This window comes from Eptatretus burgeri, chromosome 5 (assembly GCF_056783735.1).
Source record: "Eptatretus burgeri isolate ZD-2024b chromosome 5, Ebu_testis_v1, whole genome shotgun sequence".
NCBI classification, from domain to species: Eukaryota; Metazoa; Chordata; class Myxini; order Myxiniformes; family Myxinidae; genus Eptatretus; species Eptatretus burgeri.
Window position 1 is genome coordinate 620,328 of NC_140965.1, and position 14,956 is coordinate 635,283.

A 14,956-nucleotide genomic window follows, 5' to 3' on the forward strand; every position below is an offset into this window, starting at 1 on the left:
CACTGCCATCTCTCCTAAGCACTTCCATGCCTCCACTGGTATACCATCTGGGCCAACCGCCTTTCCACTTTTCATTTTCTTCATAGCAGTCCTCACTTCATCCTTACTGATCCATCCCACTTCCAGATTCACTATCTCCACCTCTTCCAACCTTCTCTCTCTCTCATTTTCTTCATTCATCAGCTCCTCAAAGTACTCCGTCCACCTTCTCAACACACTCTCCTTGCTCGTCAGCACATTCCCATTTGCGTCCTTTATCACCCGAACCTGCAGCACATCCTTCCCAGCTCGGTCCCTCTGTCTTGCCAATCGGTATAAATCCTTTTCCCATTCTTTTGTATCCAACTTCTCATACAGCTCATCATATGCTTTTTCCTTGGCCTTTGCCACCTTTCTCTTTGCCTTTCGCCGCCACTCCTTGTACTCCTGCCTACTTTCTTCATCTCTCTGCCTATCCCACTTCTTTTTCGCCAACCCCTTCTTCCTTATACTTTCCTGTACTTCCTCATTCCACCACCAAGTCTCCTTATCTTCCTTCCTCTGTCCAGATTTCACACCAAGTACCTTCCTAGCTATCTCCCTCACAACTTCTGCTGTCATTGCCCAATCATCCCACCCATCTTTACCACCATCCAACGCCTGTCTCCTCCTCCCTAAATTTCACGCAACAGTCTTCCTCCTTCAGCTTCCACCATCTGGTCCTTGGTTCAGCCCTCACTCTCTTCCTCAACCTCACCTCTAAAGTCATCCTACAGACCACCAATCGATGCTGTCGAGCTACACTCTCCCCTGCCACAACCTTACAGTCACTAATCTCTTTCAGGTTACATCTCCTACTTAAGATGTAATCCACCTGTGTGCACTTTCCTCCACTCTTGTATGTCACCCTGTGTTCCTCCTTCTTCTTGAAATACATATTTATCACTGCCATTTCCATTCTTTTTGCAAACTCTACCACCATTTGCCCTTCCACATTTCCCTTGTTGAGACCGTACCTCCCCATCACCTCCTCATCCTCTTTATTCCCTTCCCCAACATGTCCATTGAAATCTGCTCCAATCACCAGTCTTTCATCCTTGGATACACTCTCCACCACTTCATCTAACTCACTCCAGAAATCTTCTTTATACTCCATCTCACAACCCATATGTGGGGCATATGCACTGATGACATTCATCATCACCCCTTCAATTTCCAACTTCACACTCATCACTCGGTCAGACACTCTCCTCACTTCCAATACCCTCTTGACATAATCTTCCTTCAGGATTACCCCGACACCATTTCTCCTCCCATCCACACCATGGTAGAACAGTTTGAAACCACCTCCAATGCTCCTTGCCTTACTCCCCATCCACTTGGTCTCTTGTACACACAGTATGTCCACCTTTCTTCTCTCCATCATATCAGCCAACTCTCGCCCTTTGCCAGTCATCGTCCCAACATTCAGAGTTCCAACTCTCACCTCCACACTTCTACCCTCCCCCCTCTCCCACTGCCTCCGGACTCGCCTTCCCCGTCTCCTTCTCCTCCTTCGCCCAGCAGTAGCACAATTTCCACTGGTACCCTGCTGACCACCGGTACCGTTGGCGGTCGTTGGTAACCCGGGCCTCGACCGATCCGGTATGGAAATTCGTTTTGTTGTCCGCATAATGATTTGGCATAGGTTTTTTACGCCGGATGCCCTTCCTGACGCAACCCTGGTCGCCTTTTACGACACACAGGGATATGGTACACCTATTCTAACCGGGGCATATATATATATATATATATATATATATATATATATATATATATATATATATTTATATATATTTATATATATATATATATATATATATATCAATTTTTTTTTTTTTTAATATATATATATATATATTTTTATATCTATATATATATATATATTTGTATATATATATATATATTTCTATATATATATATATATATATATATTGTGTCTAATAACATGAAGACATTGAAACAAATCGTACGTTTGAAAATGAAATCTTGTTCTCAATAGATCAAGAGCATGGAACCCAAATTAAGAGACGTTTCATTCAAGTTGCGACAACAAAAAGTATGAAAATGGATGAAGAGGAAAAGATGAAATTAACTTTGTCGTAAAATTTTGCTTTCGTCAGTGACATATCCAGTTGATTAATTTTGAATCACATTGGGCATATTTTTTATAACCTCAAATAATTATTGATAGTTCTGATCAAGTCTATTTGAATGGAGTTACTGTCAAGCGAAATATTAAAGCAAACCTTAGACGAGACAGATCTCTTGAAGATAATGCCCAATTCATGTACAAACCAACGGACATCCAGCCACAGTTTCGGATAATGAGGTTGAACATGGGTACTCCACAGTGGAAGTTCAAGGCCAGTGGTCGGTGTTCTTTTGTCTTCCTTGGGCAATCATTATATTGACTACTCATCCTGGAGGTCCCATCACATGCTTGTCCTCTTAAATGTGTGAATTGGAGTGTGATACATGTGAAGACATCATGCACCACATTTGTTTATCTCCCCTCTTGTGTTGGGCAGTTCATATAGTCAAATGAAATATTCACAGACATTCATACCACAATCTACATGCCAAAAAACATATTCTTGTTCTTTGCAAGTTATAGCCTTTGGGCCATCAAGTATGACTCCAAAGTGCTCACTTTGTATTTCCCTTGATACCTTAGTTTTGTTTCACTGAAGAGTTGCATTGTTTCATGCTGTGCCTGTGGTCTTTGTCAGGTCAGGTCAGATTAGATCTGTGATTTGCTACAGGTACAAAGTAAACCTGTACTAACCTGTTCCATTGCCGGGTTGTCGGAGACTAAACCTGGCCAGGAGGGTGTATGATATGGACACCTAGCAGGATGAAGAACAAAACCTGTCAAAAAGGGTGGCGGAGCTCCTTGTGAGCCAACGGCCATCCATATCTAGTGCCCAACTATGTCTGCGGACGTCCTCCTGCAGTTGGGTTACTTTTTATAAGGTTGGTGGCAGGATTTGCACTCCGGCCACCGTAAAACCTTTAATTCGGCAAAACATTCTAAAAGCATTAAAAAAAAAAACCTGAAAACCCACTCCGAGGATTACAAGGAATTTATGCGCAGGAGGCCATTTGGCCCATCATGCTTGCGCCACACCAGAGACAGTTTTAATAAACCCGTCAACTCCCCTTCCAACTGTGTCCAGTCTTTTGTCTGCTATGCTGGTACTCATTTTGCCCACCTCAGAAGGATGACAGGCTCTGTCAACCCCCTGGTGTTAATTCAGCAGCCAACAGGGCTTGAACTCAGAACCCTAGGATCCCAAGCCACCACCCAAACCATGAAGCCAACACCAGGAATTAAAGTACCTCCGTGTGAGTACCTCCTGTGTAGCTTTCCTTCACAGGGCAGCTCACCGGATGACGAGATTGGAGCAAAGCTTTCAGGACCCCCAATAATTAATAGGAGGGAAACTACGGGGTAACCTTCCGGGGTCAGATTGTGGTCGTGTGTGTCAGGGTGGCGCTGAGGTATCATCCACCAGATGGCAGTTTCCTTGGGTTAACCTGAGGCGGTTCCTTCGAGTGCATGCCTGGAATGTCCTATCCCAAAGAGAGGATGAAAACCTGTCTCTGTTATCATCTGAGCTCAAGCGTTTGGACCGGTATTGCAGCACTCTCTGAGGTTCAGAGACCGGATTGTGGCGAGTTCATGGTGGATTGTTACACCTACTATTGATCTGGTCGCTCTGATGGTTACCATGCCCAAGGAGTTGCTGTCGCTGTGTCCAATAAGCTGACTCCAATGATAATTGAGGTAAGACCGGTCAACAAGAGTATTAAGAGATGAAGGATTCATCACTCTTTGGGTGTCATTTCCGTGGTCTCTGGATATGCTCCGACTGAGGCGACTGATCTCACCCTGAAGGATGAATTCTACGCCACGCTCGAGTCTGTGGTTGATCAATGCCCCAAGGTGAGATACTCTTCTGGCCTTTGGGGATTTCAATGCATCGACTGGAACTGATAGGGATGGTTATGAGACATGTGTTGGTCCCCATGGGTCTGGAGCTGTGAACCTGAACAGCAATAAGTTCCTTGACTTCGCAAGAAGTCATGGACTTAGGGTGGCTGGTTCATGGTTTCAGCGCCCACAGGCTCATCAGTGGACTTGGTATTCCAACGCTGGTGGTGTGGCAAAGGAGAATGACCATGTGCTCGTTGATGGTCGCTGGAGGATGATCCAGAACTGCAGGGTCTACCGGAGTGCTGTTCCTCAATACTGACAACCGGCTTGTTGTAGCAACTCTGAAGTTTCAGCTTAAATCCAGGAGAATGGTACCATCCCAGCCTAGGCTGGATGCTGGCAAGCACAAGGATGAGAGGGTAGCTGAGGAGATTGCGAACAGGCTGAGTGGACATCTGGGGGACTGGATGCTTTGGGGGATCCTGAAGAGTTGTGGAGTGCCTTCAAGACCACCGTCCTTGATGTTGTCGGTCGATGTCCTTGAACTCATCGGAGGGCGAAGAATAATTTTTGTGTCTCAAGGGACACTGGATACCATTGACCAGCGTCTCAGGGCCAGGATGAATGGCAGAGCTGAGCTGTTCAGGGAGCTGAGGCATAAAACTGTACGTGCACTAAGGGTGGACAAGGAGGCCTGTGCGTGAGGAATCTGTGAGGGGGTAGAGCATCACCTCTGGTCAAGTGATTCTCGTCCTGCTTACAGCGGAATTCACACATTGCATTCATCCAAGCCCATCCCTCGGTGTACTGCAGTGAGAGCAGAGGGTGTTTGGCTCTTGACAGAGGAGTCCGAAGTGAAGGCCCGCTGGGCCAGTTACTTTAAGCAATTGTACCAGGCTGATCCACCGGCTGTCGAGTTGCATGTCAGTGGTGTTATAATCCCAATTGCTGACCCTCCAATCAACTGTGGTCCACCTTCGTTTGTGGAAACACAGGCTGTGGTGAACTGGGTAAAATGGGGTGAAGCTCCTGGGATCTATGACATCCATGCTGAACTTCTCAAGACTGGTGGAAATGCTGTACTCATGTTGTTGCATGCAGTTCTGTGCTCTGCCTGGAACACAGGCATCATCCCAACTGACTGGAAGAGGGACCTTGTTTGCCCTCTCTGGAAATGGAAGGGTGATCGCCAAGACGACAACAACTACCGAAGGGTGACGCTGCTCTCAATGCCGGGCAAGGTCTTTGCTCGGATAATTATTGATAGGGTTCGCCACCATCTGCTTGAGCACAAGCTTCCAGAACAGTCAGGCTTTACACCAACGAGGTCAACGATTGACCGTATCATTGCGATTCGGCTCCTCATCGAACGCAGACGAGAGTTTCAGCAGGGGCTGATTGCTGCCTCTGTTGATCTCCATAAAGCGTTTGATTCAGTGAATCGGGTTGCCCTCTGGAGGATTCTTGGTGTTCTTGCGGTGCCACCAAAACTGATCGATCTGATGTCTCAATTCTACTCTGGTACTGAGAGTGCTGTGAGATGCGGTGATGCCACCTCTGACTTATTTCTAGTTGTTACTGTGTTGTTACTGTTGTTGTTACTATATGTTCTAGTTGTTACTATTTCTAGTTGTTTCTAGTTGTTACTTACACACACACCATCCGTGAGGAGTGTGTGCTGGACCCCACACTTTTCAGCACTTGTATGGACTGGATTCTCGGTAGGATGTCGGTGAAATCAAGCTGCGGTGCATTATTTGGGAATGTCAACATCTCTCACCTTGATTTCGCAGATGATGCAGTCATCTTTACAAAGACTTTAGATGTCGTTTTGGGGGCTCTCGAGGTGCTAAATTGGGAGTGGGAGCTGATGGGATTACGGGTTTCCTGGGTCAAAACTAAGATCCAGGCTTTCAATGACATCCTGGATGCTGCTTTCCTATCTGTACCTGCTTGTGGTGAGGATGCTGAGGTCGTGGAGAGATTCACTTCCATTGGCAGTGATATTCATGTCTCTGCTGTCTGTGAGTCACAGGTCAACAGATGTCTGGTTTGGGCCTGGGGAGTCATGGATTCACTGGATCATGGGGTGTGGTGCTGCCGGTACCTGTGCGGGAGGAAGAAAGTCCGAGTCTTCGGGTCCTTGGTACTTCCAGTCTTGCTCTATGGATGCGAGACTTGGACTCTGACCAAGGATCTGAGACGGAGACTTAATTCCTTTGGTACCAGGTCTCTTTGGAGAATCCTTGACTATCACTGGTCGGACTTTGTGTCCAACGAGCGGTTTCGGAGAGAGAGACTCAACTGAGACTTGTTACCTGCATCGTCCGTGCGCGTCAGCTATGGCTGTATGGACATGTGGCTCGTTTTTCTGACGCTGATCCTGCTCACCAGATTCTCTCAGCGAGGGAGTCTTGTGAGTGGAGGAGGCCAATGGGCCGATCACGTGCCTCGGAGTTGCATCAGGTTGATCGGCATCTCAAGGAGATAGGGATGAGCCAGGTATCTGCCTGGGGGATGGCCAGACGGAGGCCCCTGGAGTACCGGCGGAAAGTGGACGTAGCGACACGCTGCTCTGGCCCATGCTCCCATACCTGACATGACCTGGTGAGCTTATGGAATGGTGCCTCGTTCGTCCGTCCGTCCATCCTCTGTCCACAAATACTCGCAACTTCTCTGAACCTGCACAAACAATTTCGATGAAACTTGACCACAACCTTCATCACCCAGGGTCTACCAAACTTTGTTCACGACATGAAAAAAAAATTGATGTTTAAGGGGTTCGACTGGAGGTGGGGGGTGGGGGAGGGGAGTTGCTTTCCAAAATATACATTTTCTTTCTTTCGAGCACCTCCATACCGTCGTTTACCTTGTAGGTTGTCAAGTTGTTAAGCGGTATCGAGAACTCCATTCCGTTGGAGTGCTTGATTCAGCATTTCATTAAGATAATTTACCTGTATGCAAATGGATACGCCCCAGTTATGTCATAATACTTTACTGCAATATCTGGCAAGCAGAATTATTTAATTGTTTGAATCTGAGAACTTTCAGGATTTTTTTTTTTGTTATTTTTGCATAAGGCTCACTTGGCTGCGCCTGCATGTGTTTGAGGGTACATGAGCTGCAATTCAATTGATACCAATTACGGCCTAAGGAAAAGTGTTCAACTGTGTACATAACAAATGGATAGAACGTGGTCTATTCCTCGGTCCATAACTTGTGAATCCCACGTCGTAGGGAAACATGCGGGGCCTCATTAGACTCAGGGGAATCCCACTTTACCCTCAGCACCGATGGTGTCCACATTTATTACTTTGTGTTCAGGTTATTTAAACACCAAATCAATTGATACCGACTGCATTCAGGAAAAAGGACTTACTGTTTACGTAATAAATAGATTGAATGGGGCGTGTTACGAGGTGCATAACTCATCAATCCCGTGTAGTAGAGAGATATGGGGGGCTTTGTATTACTCCGGGAAGTTCCGGTTTACCCTGTGTACCCACTGTGACATTTCCCGCACATTTTTTGCTTGCTTCATGTTTGTAATGTCGTGGTAGAGGTGCTCTAAGGCAGACACGAGCGGGGGAACAGCACAACCCTGCTTTATTGCCACGAGCGAGAGCATGAGCGTATGTTGCCCGTAACTCCACTTTATTACGTACTCGATGCACTCTGCAAGCCACACGACTTACAGGCTCCACAGGCCACAACGGCGACAGCAACAACAACCATGCCTCAGGCGGCGCGCACTCATATATCCCGTGCAAGCACGTGACCACTCCTCCACCACGCTCCCCACATCACGCCCTGCCCCCGCAGGCCCACTACACCACACTCCTCCCTCCTAAAACTATGATTATAAAATGACCATCATCATACTAAGCATAACCAGCACAGAATACCATGATATAAAAGCAGAGAGGTTCAAAAACGATAACAACCAAAAAGCATAGGCACATCACACCATATAACGTGTCGATGCGAGCGAGTGGAACTGCAATGGACAGGTTCCGAAGACTGAGTTGCACGACGAACCCACAAAAACCCTGCCCGCCTCACAGATATCAAGAAGCAAGGTGGGAAGCACAGCCTCACTACGCAGCAGAAACGCCCCCAGGCGGCTCATGCTCACACGCCCTCCGGCAAGGTCGCGGCGACCTCCCGAGCAAACCTCCCCCGGCACCATCAAACGCCCCCGGCCGACAAGGCGGCACCTCTCCCCCAGACAGACCCGAACCAGATAAACATTCCGAGCCCGGAAGCCCATTGTCTGGAAGCCCCGTGGCGCCAGCGCAGCTGACCTTGTCGAGAACGGAGGTTTGTGCCGCCCGGCGCCAAGCCCGTCCGGCCTTGGGTGGTGACGCTGAACAGCGCCGACGGCTGGGCGCACCATCAGTCCCATAACAAACCCACGCATTACAATCAGCCGAGATTCCAACGTGCGTCCAAACGGCATCGGGCGAGAACAGAGAGTTGCGCCCCAGGCGCCAGGCACGTCTGACCTTGCCGAAACCAGGGGTGGGGGTAACGTTGAACAGCGAACCAGCCCCGGCTCTGAGTCGATCTCTGAGACCCACGCGGCAATTAGTCGGCAGCAATCCCAGCAATCCCATACAAAACCACACATCAAATCCGGTCATGTCATAAAGCAACAAGAACATCGTTTGCGCAGATGCAAACTCCCCTTTTCGTACAGCGCGTTCTCTCAATATAATCCCCACATATGACAGGGTAACGAACCGTGGGCTGCCCTCACAGCTGGAGGCCAGTAAAACCTCTTTATTTGCCACGATCGCCCCCAAAGCCTTCATATCACATCGGTCATATCGCACATCACATCTATTGATCCCAGCCAAACATATTCTCACACACGAACTGTCGGCATTCATTTTAACAACGTTAAACTGCATCACTCGAGCAATGAAAATCAAATATGCAACGAACAGCAACCCATGAATCGCATCACGTGTCCGTCTCTCGGTTGTCGTCGCGACGTAGCGATGACCTGCTTGTCGTCGACGGTCGCGATCCGCGGACTTCTTCAATGCGACTGGCCCGCTCCAATTCCCCACTGAACTCGCCTGACCGACACGGGCGCACACTGTATCATGAGCGCAGCCGAAGCGCGAGAGCTCATCGCGGCTGGCATGGCTCCCGTTGCTCCAGAACCGTACATCATCGTCGCAGGAAGCAATGAACGGCCGCTCCCGTTGCATCATCGCGGCTCCTGCCGCCAGAACCTCGCCCTCGGGTCTCGAAGGAGGCCCGGGCCCCCACGGAGGTACGTGCCCCGAAGGAGGCACAGGTGCACCTGGAGGTACGAACTCCGAAACAGGAACTGCGAGCCCCTCTCCTCGCACCACGAACCGCGGGAGCGCAACCCGCTACCCCTGCTAGGCAACCAAGACGTGTGCCCCGCCAACCGCCGGCAGCGCTTCACCGGCACACGTGTGCCATGCGAGGGTAGCACGAGCGGACTCAAGTCGACACCCGATCAGTGCCCCGATCATCTCGACCTCCACTGGCATTGATCTTGTCACCTCCGGACCAATTGAAGACAGGTTTAACATCGGCAGCATCTCCCGCTCCGGGTCGCCGGGATCTCTGTACCCAGGCTGCAAGACTCGACCCGGGGCGTCAAAGTGTACGCCATGCACCGAACACCGTACTGGCAGTAGGTCTCGACCCGGGACGTAAGGGTCGCTTCGCACACCGCCATCCATGACCGTTATGATAGGCAATGACTCTCGGCACACCCACCGTAGAAGTCCCCGAGTGCTCAGACCGCCGTCCGATTGACTGCATTGCAACGCTCGGCCACGACCCGCGCCGAAGACCGTGCGCGCGGCCGTGCGCGCCTGGAACCCGGCGCTGACCTTTGGACCATCTGCTGCGCACCGACCATCGAGACCCCGGACATTCCTCAGAGCTTGCGCGATATCCAACGCCGCGTCTGAGCTGAACTTCATGCCCTCGTCCTTTAGCCGTGACCCCGCAGAAACCATTCCCGAGGTCTGCAAAGTAGAAATAAAACGAACTCCGAGCGCGGCCGTCGTCCACTCAACGTGACCGTGCGCGCGATAATGAAGTGATACCAAATCACTCAGCAGGCGATCATGTCCCGTTAATAGCAAGGTGAGCAAGATCGATTTGCGCTTGCTTTCATCGTCCACACCATTCGCGTGGAAATAGCAGCCCAACTGTTCAGAAAACAATTCGAAGTCATCTCCGATGAAGACGGGCACGCGTCCGTGCACCGTGCCCCGACCTTCTGCCATGCCCGAGCCGGCCGTGCCGGCGAGACGCCTGGCCCCGAAGCCTGTGCGTGCGGCGCGCGAAACCCGCGATGCACTCCTCCCGATGTGTTCCTCCGGGACCCCGCCCGGTGTAGACCTCGAACCGCACGGGATGCGCTGAGTTACTCGCTGCCGCGATCCAATAACCCAACCACCCTGCACACGCCGATCCGAACAGCCTCGTCGCCAAATGTAATGTCGTGGTAGAGGTGCTCCAAGGCAGACACGAGCGGGGGAACAGCACAACCCTGCTTTTTGCCACGAGCGAGAGCGTGAGCGTATGTTGCCCGTAACTCCACTTTATTACGTACTCGATGCACTCTGCAAGCCACACGACTTACAGGCTCCACAGGCCACAACGGCTACAGCAACTACAACCACGCCTCAGGCGGCGCGCACTCATATATCCCGTGCAAGCACGTGACCACTCCTCCACCACGCTCCCCACATCACGCCCTGCCCCTGCAGGCCCACTACACCACAATGTTCAGATAATTTAAACGCCAATTCAATTGATACCGACAATGTCCCCAGGAAAGAGGGCTAACTGCATACGCAATAAATAGATTGAACATTTCCTGTTACTCAGTCCATAATTCATCAGTCCCATGTTGTATCAAAGCAGGGTTGTATCTCAGCCAGATGTCTCCGTACCTGGTCATCACTGCCAGCAGTTATAAAGTGGCAGTTGTGGTTATTTTTGTAATTTACCTGTTTTGTTTCTTTGCAATCATTGGGGCTGTGTTTCTTTCTCTTTCATGTTCTTGTGTACTCACTATCATTATCTCCACCACCGAAGGTGAAGGAGGTTATGTTTTCACCCCTTTCTGTCTGTTTGTTTGTTTGTCTGTTTGTCTGTTTGTTTGTGTGCAGGATATCTCAAAAAGTTGTCGTCGGATTCTAATGAAACTTTGTGGACATGTTGGGTGTGTGACGAGGATGAACCGATTCTATTTCAGTTAAGATCCGAATCTGGATCTGGATCTGATTTAAAAAAAAATGTTCTCCGGATCTGGATGCAGCTCCGGATAAAAAACATTTGTTGCTGATATCATCCAGCAATTTCAGTCCCATGTCCTTGAATGCTGGAGGAACTGTCAGAGCGTGTAAGACTGCATTTCCATCTTCTATGAAGAGTATCTTGGAATGGAGTTGTGTGTTAACCGAGTGAAGGTTTTATTATCCGAGAGGAAGTGTGCTGCATTTGCTTTATTTGTTTTGAATAGGAAGCTCTGTCGTGGTTAAACGAGGTCTCTGGTAGCCATTTCGAAAAGGAGCCAAAACGGTGAAAGTGCTCAGTTTGTTTCAATTTTAACAATCAAAAACGTTTTTGGGATACTTTTGAGCTCCTAAAAGGTTAGTCTCACCAAGTCCTGAGTAGGGGGTACTTTACCCTTCTGGCTAGAGCTTGGACCACCAGACTTTCTGCAGCGAGGGAGGACCAAACACTGGACCTCCTGACAGGATTTGCCATTGACGCTCAGAGTTTTGGCCTCCACAACTTAAAGTAGTGTGGTTTGCTGTTGTTTCAAACATTGTTCTTTCTTTTATTTAATGGTTCTTGAAACATTTCCAAGCATTTGCATCACTGAGTGCTTTTATTTCAATTCGAGCTTGGGTTGATTTTTAATTCCTTAATTCATGCTGACCTTTTTCTCCAGCTCAGGATAAAGTACCTTGGTTTCCAAAGAAGATCTCTGATCTTGATTACTCAGCAAAGCGCGTCCTCATGTATGGAACAGAACTCGATGCTGACCATCCGGTAAGGAAATTGAGCAGATTTCCTTTCAATAATAGACATATTGGCTTGAGTTTTATGGAGTATTCAACTGTGAGTTCACCGTGACCATTTTCTACCGCAGGGATTCAAAGACAACGTTTATCGTGAGCGCAGGAAGTATTTTGCAGACATTGGTTTGTCCTATCGGTGGTAAGGCTGTCCTTTCAGCGAAAGTTTTGACATGCTCGAGCTATGTTTAGATGTCACTTAAATTTGGTGATGCTTTGTAATTCAGATGTTGAAGCTCATTAGAGAGCGAGAGAGCAAAGGGAGGTAAAGGGTGACGTGAATGCACTGAATATGGGGTTGAGGGCTACGTGGATGTGTGTCAAATGGATCGAGAAAAATTAGAGATTAAAAGTACAAAATTAATGAGTTGGCAGAAGGTCGTCTTGAAATCGTCGCCTTCAAAAAATGAATTGAAGGTGTCTTGGATTTACTGAAGGAGGTAATGCTACAGATGCGAGCAAAGAGGTGTACATTTCCGCAAGTGGGTCCTAAGTGTGGGCTTATTGGGTTTGAGTTGGGCAGATAAACAGCTGGTTACTTCAAGGGGACAACGTCTGCAGATAAACATCTGTATAAAATCGAGTAGCTGCTAGCCTGTTTGTTATGTACATTGGAAAAGAGTTGACCTTGTGATTTCGTCACTTCCTGTGAATTACAGATTATTTCTTATCCTAGAGCATAATTTGAGCTCAAAGAAGGAGTAAAATGGCAAACTGGAGCTACAGCGGACAAATGGGGAGCTTCTAGATTGTTCACAAACAGTGTGTACATTCTGCAGTGCTGCAAAGTCCATCTTGTCTTGTACCTAATTATGACGTCAGTATGGAGACCAAAAATCTTGGATCTCATAATGAGGAGAAGAAGCTTGAGACTTTGCATTTCTTTCCAAGGTATAGATTACTTAAATTAGGAGGGTTTCACAGGCACGATGATCAGGTATTGTCAGGACAGGCCAGATCAGATTCCTGCATTGTCAGGTGAGGCCAGATCAGATCTGTGACTTGATACAGGTATCATGTAAATATGGACTAACCTATTCCATGGTCGGGTTATCGGCGACAAAACTCTCTCTCCCACCAAGTTTCCTGGTGAGGAGGGTGTTTGGATATGGACACCCAGCAGGAGTAAAAACAAAACCTGTCAAAGGGTGGAGGAACACCTTGTGAGCCAACGGCCATCCATATCTAGTACCCAACCGTGTCTGTGGACGTCCTCCTGCAGTAGGGTTACTTTATTATTATTTTTGGAGGTTGGTAGCAGGATTTGCACTCTGGCCACCATAAAACCCTTCATTCCACAAAACATTCTCGAAGCAGAAAATAAATCTGAAAACCCACTCTATGGGAGTACCTCCTGTGCAGCTTCCCTTTGCAGGGCAGTTCACCGGATGACGGGATTCGAGCAAAGCTTTCAGGACCCCAATCTTTGATGATAGGAGGAAAACCATGGGTCAACCATCCCAGGTTAGATTGCAGTAGGGTGTTTCGGGGTGGTGCTGAGGTATCGTCCACCAGATGGTGGTCTCCTTGGGTTAACCTGAGAGGGTCCCTTCGCGTGGTTGCCTGGAGTTTCCTGTCCCGAAGAAAGGATGATCATCTGAGCTCAAGCATTTGAGCATCGATATTGCAGCATTCTCTGAGGTTCGGAGACCGGATTGCAGCAACATCATGGTGGTGGTTACACCTAGTATTGGTCTGGTCGCTCTGATGGTTACCATGCCCAAGGAGTTGCTGTAGCTGTGTCCAATAAGCCGACTCCAATGATAATTGAGGTAACACCGGTCAAAGAGCGTATTATGAGACGAAGGATTTGTCACTCCTTGGGTGTCATTTCCCTGGTCTCTGTTTATGCTCCAACTGAGGTGAGTGATTTCACCGCGAAGGACGCATTCTTCGCCACGCTCGAGTCTGTGGTTGATCATTGCCCCAGGCGAGATACTCTTCTCGTCGTGGTGGATTTCAATGCATGCACTGGAACTGATGGGGATGGTTATGAGACATTTGTTGGTCTGGAAATGGGTCTGGAAATGACCCATGGGTCTGGAAATGTGAACCAGAATAGCACGAAGTTCCTTGACTTTGCAAGAAGTCATGGACTTAAGGTGACTGTTTCATGAATTCAGCACCCACAGGCTCATCGCTGGACTTGGTATTCCAACGCTGCTGATGTGGCAATGGAGATTGACCATGTCCTCGTTAATGGTTGCTGGAGGATGATCCAGAACTGCAGGGTCTTCCAGAGTGCTCAGTTCCTCAACACTGACCACAGTCTTGTTGTAGCAACTCTGAAGTTACAGCATAAATCCAGGAGAATGAAACAATCCAAGCCTCGGCTGAATGTTGGAAAGCTCAAGGATGAGAGGGTAGCTGAGAAGTTTGTGAACAGGCTGAATGGAGATTTGGGGTTGTCTGAGTGCTTTGGGGAATCCTGAAGAGTTGTGGAGTACCTTCATGACCACCATCCTTGACGTTGCCAGTGGATGACTTGGAACTCACCGTTGGGCAAAGAAGATTTTGTGTATCAAGGGGCACTGGATACCATGGGCCAGAGTCGCAGGGCCAGGCTGGAGAACGGATACAAGATGTTCAGGGAGTTGAGGCGTAAAACTACACATGCACTGAGGGTGGACAAGGAGGCCTATGTGCGAGAAATATGAGTGGATAGAACATCACCTGTGGTCAAATGATTCACATCCTGCTTACAGGGTCATTCAAGCATTGTGTTCCACCAAGCCCATCCCTCAGTGTACTGCAGTTTCAGCGGTGGGAGGTGGGCTCTTGACAGAGGAGTCCGAAGTGAAGGCCGGCTGGGCCGGTTACTTTGAGCGGCTGATCGGTAACCAGGCTGATCCAGCAGCTGTCAAGTTTGATGTCAGGCATGGTGCTTCCCCTTTTGCTGACGCTCAAATCA

At 48.7% G+C, this 14,956-nt stretch overlaps 1 protein-coding gene across 1 annotated transcript in view; it reads left to right on the forward strand.

Annotated features, from left to right (window-relative positions):
- Positions 1-14,956, forward strand: part of TPH1 (tryptophan hydroxylase 1) — a 175,190-nt gene that overhangs the window by 113,220 nt on the left and 47,014 nt on the right. The window contains exons 5-7 of the mRNA XM_085880358.1: positions 8,258-8,265; positions 11,924-12,019; positions 12,120-12,187. Of these exons, the coding sequence (XP_085736484.1) occupies positions 8,258-8,265; positions 11,924-12,019; positions 12,120-12,187 (172 nt within the window). The remainder of the gene's footprint in view (positions 1-8,257; positions 8,266-11,923; positions 12,020-12,119; positions 12,188-14,956) is intronic.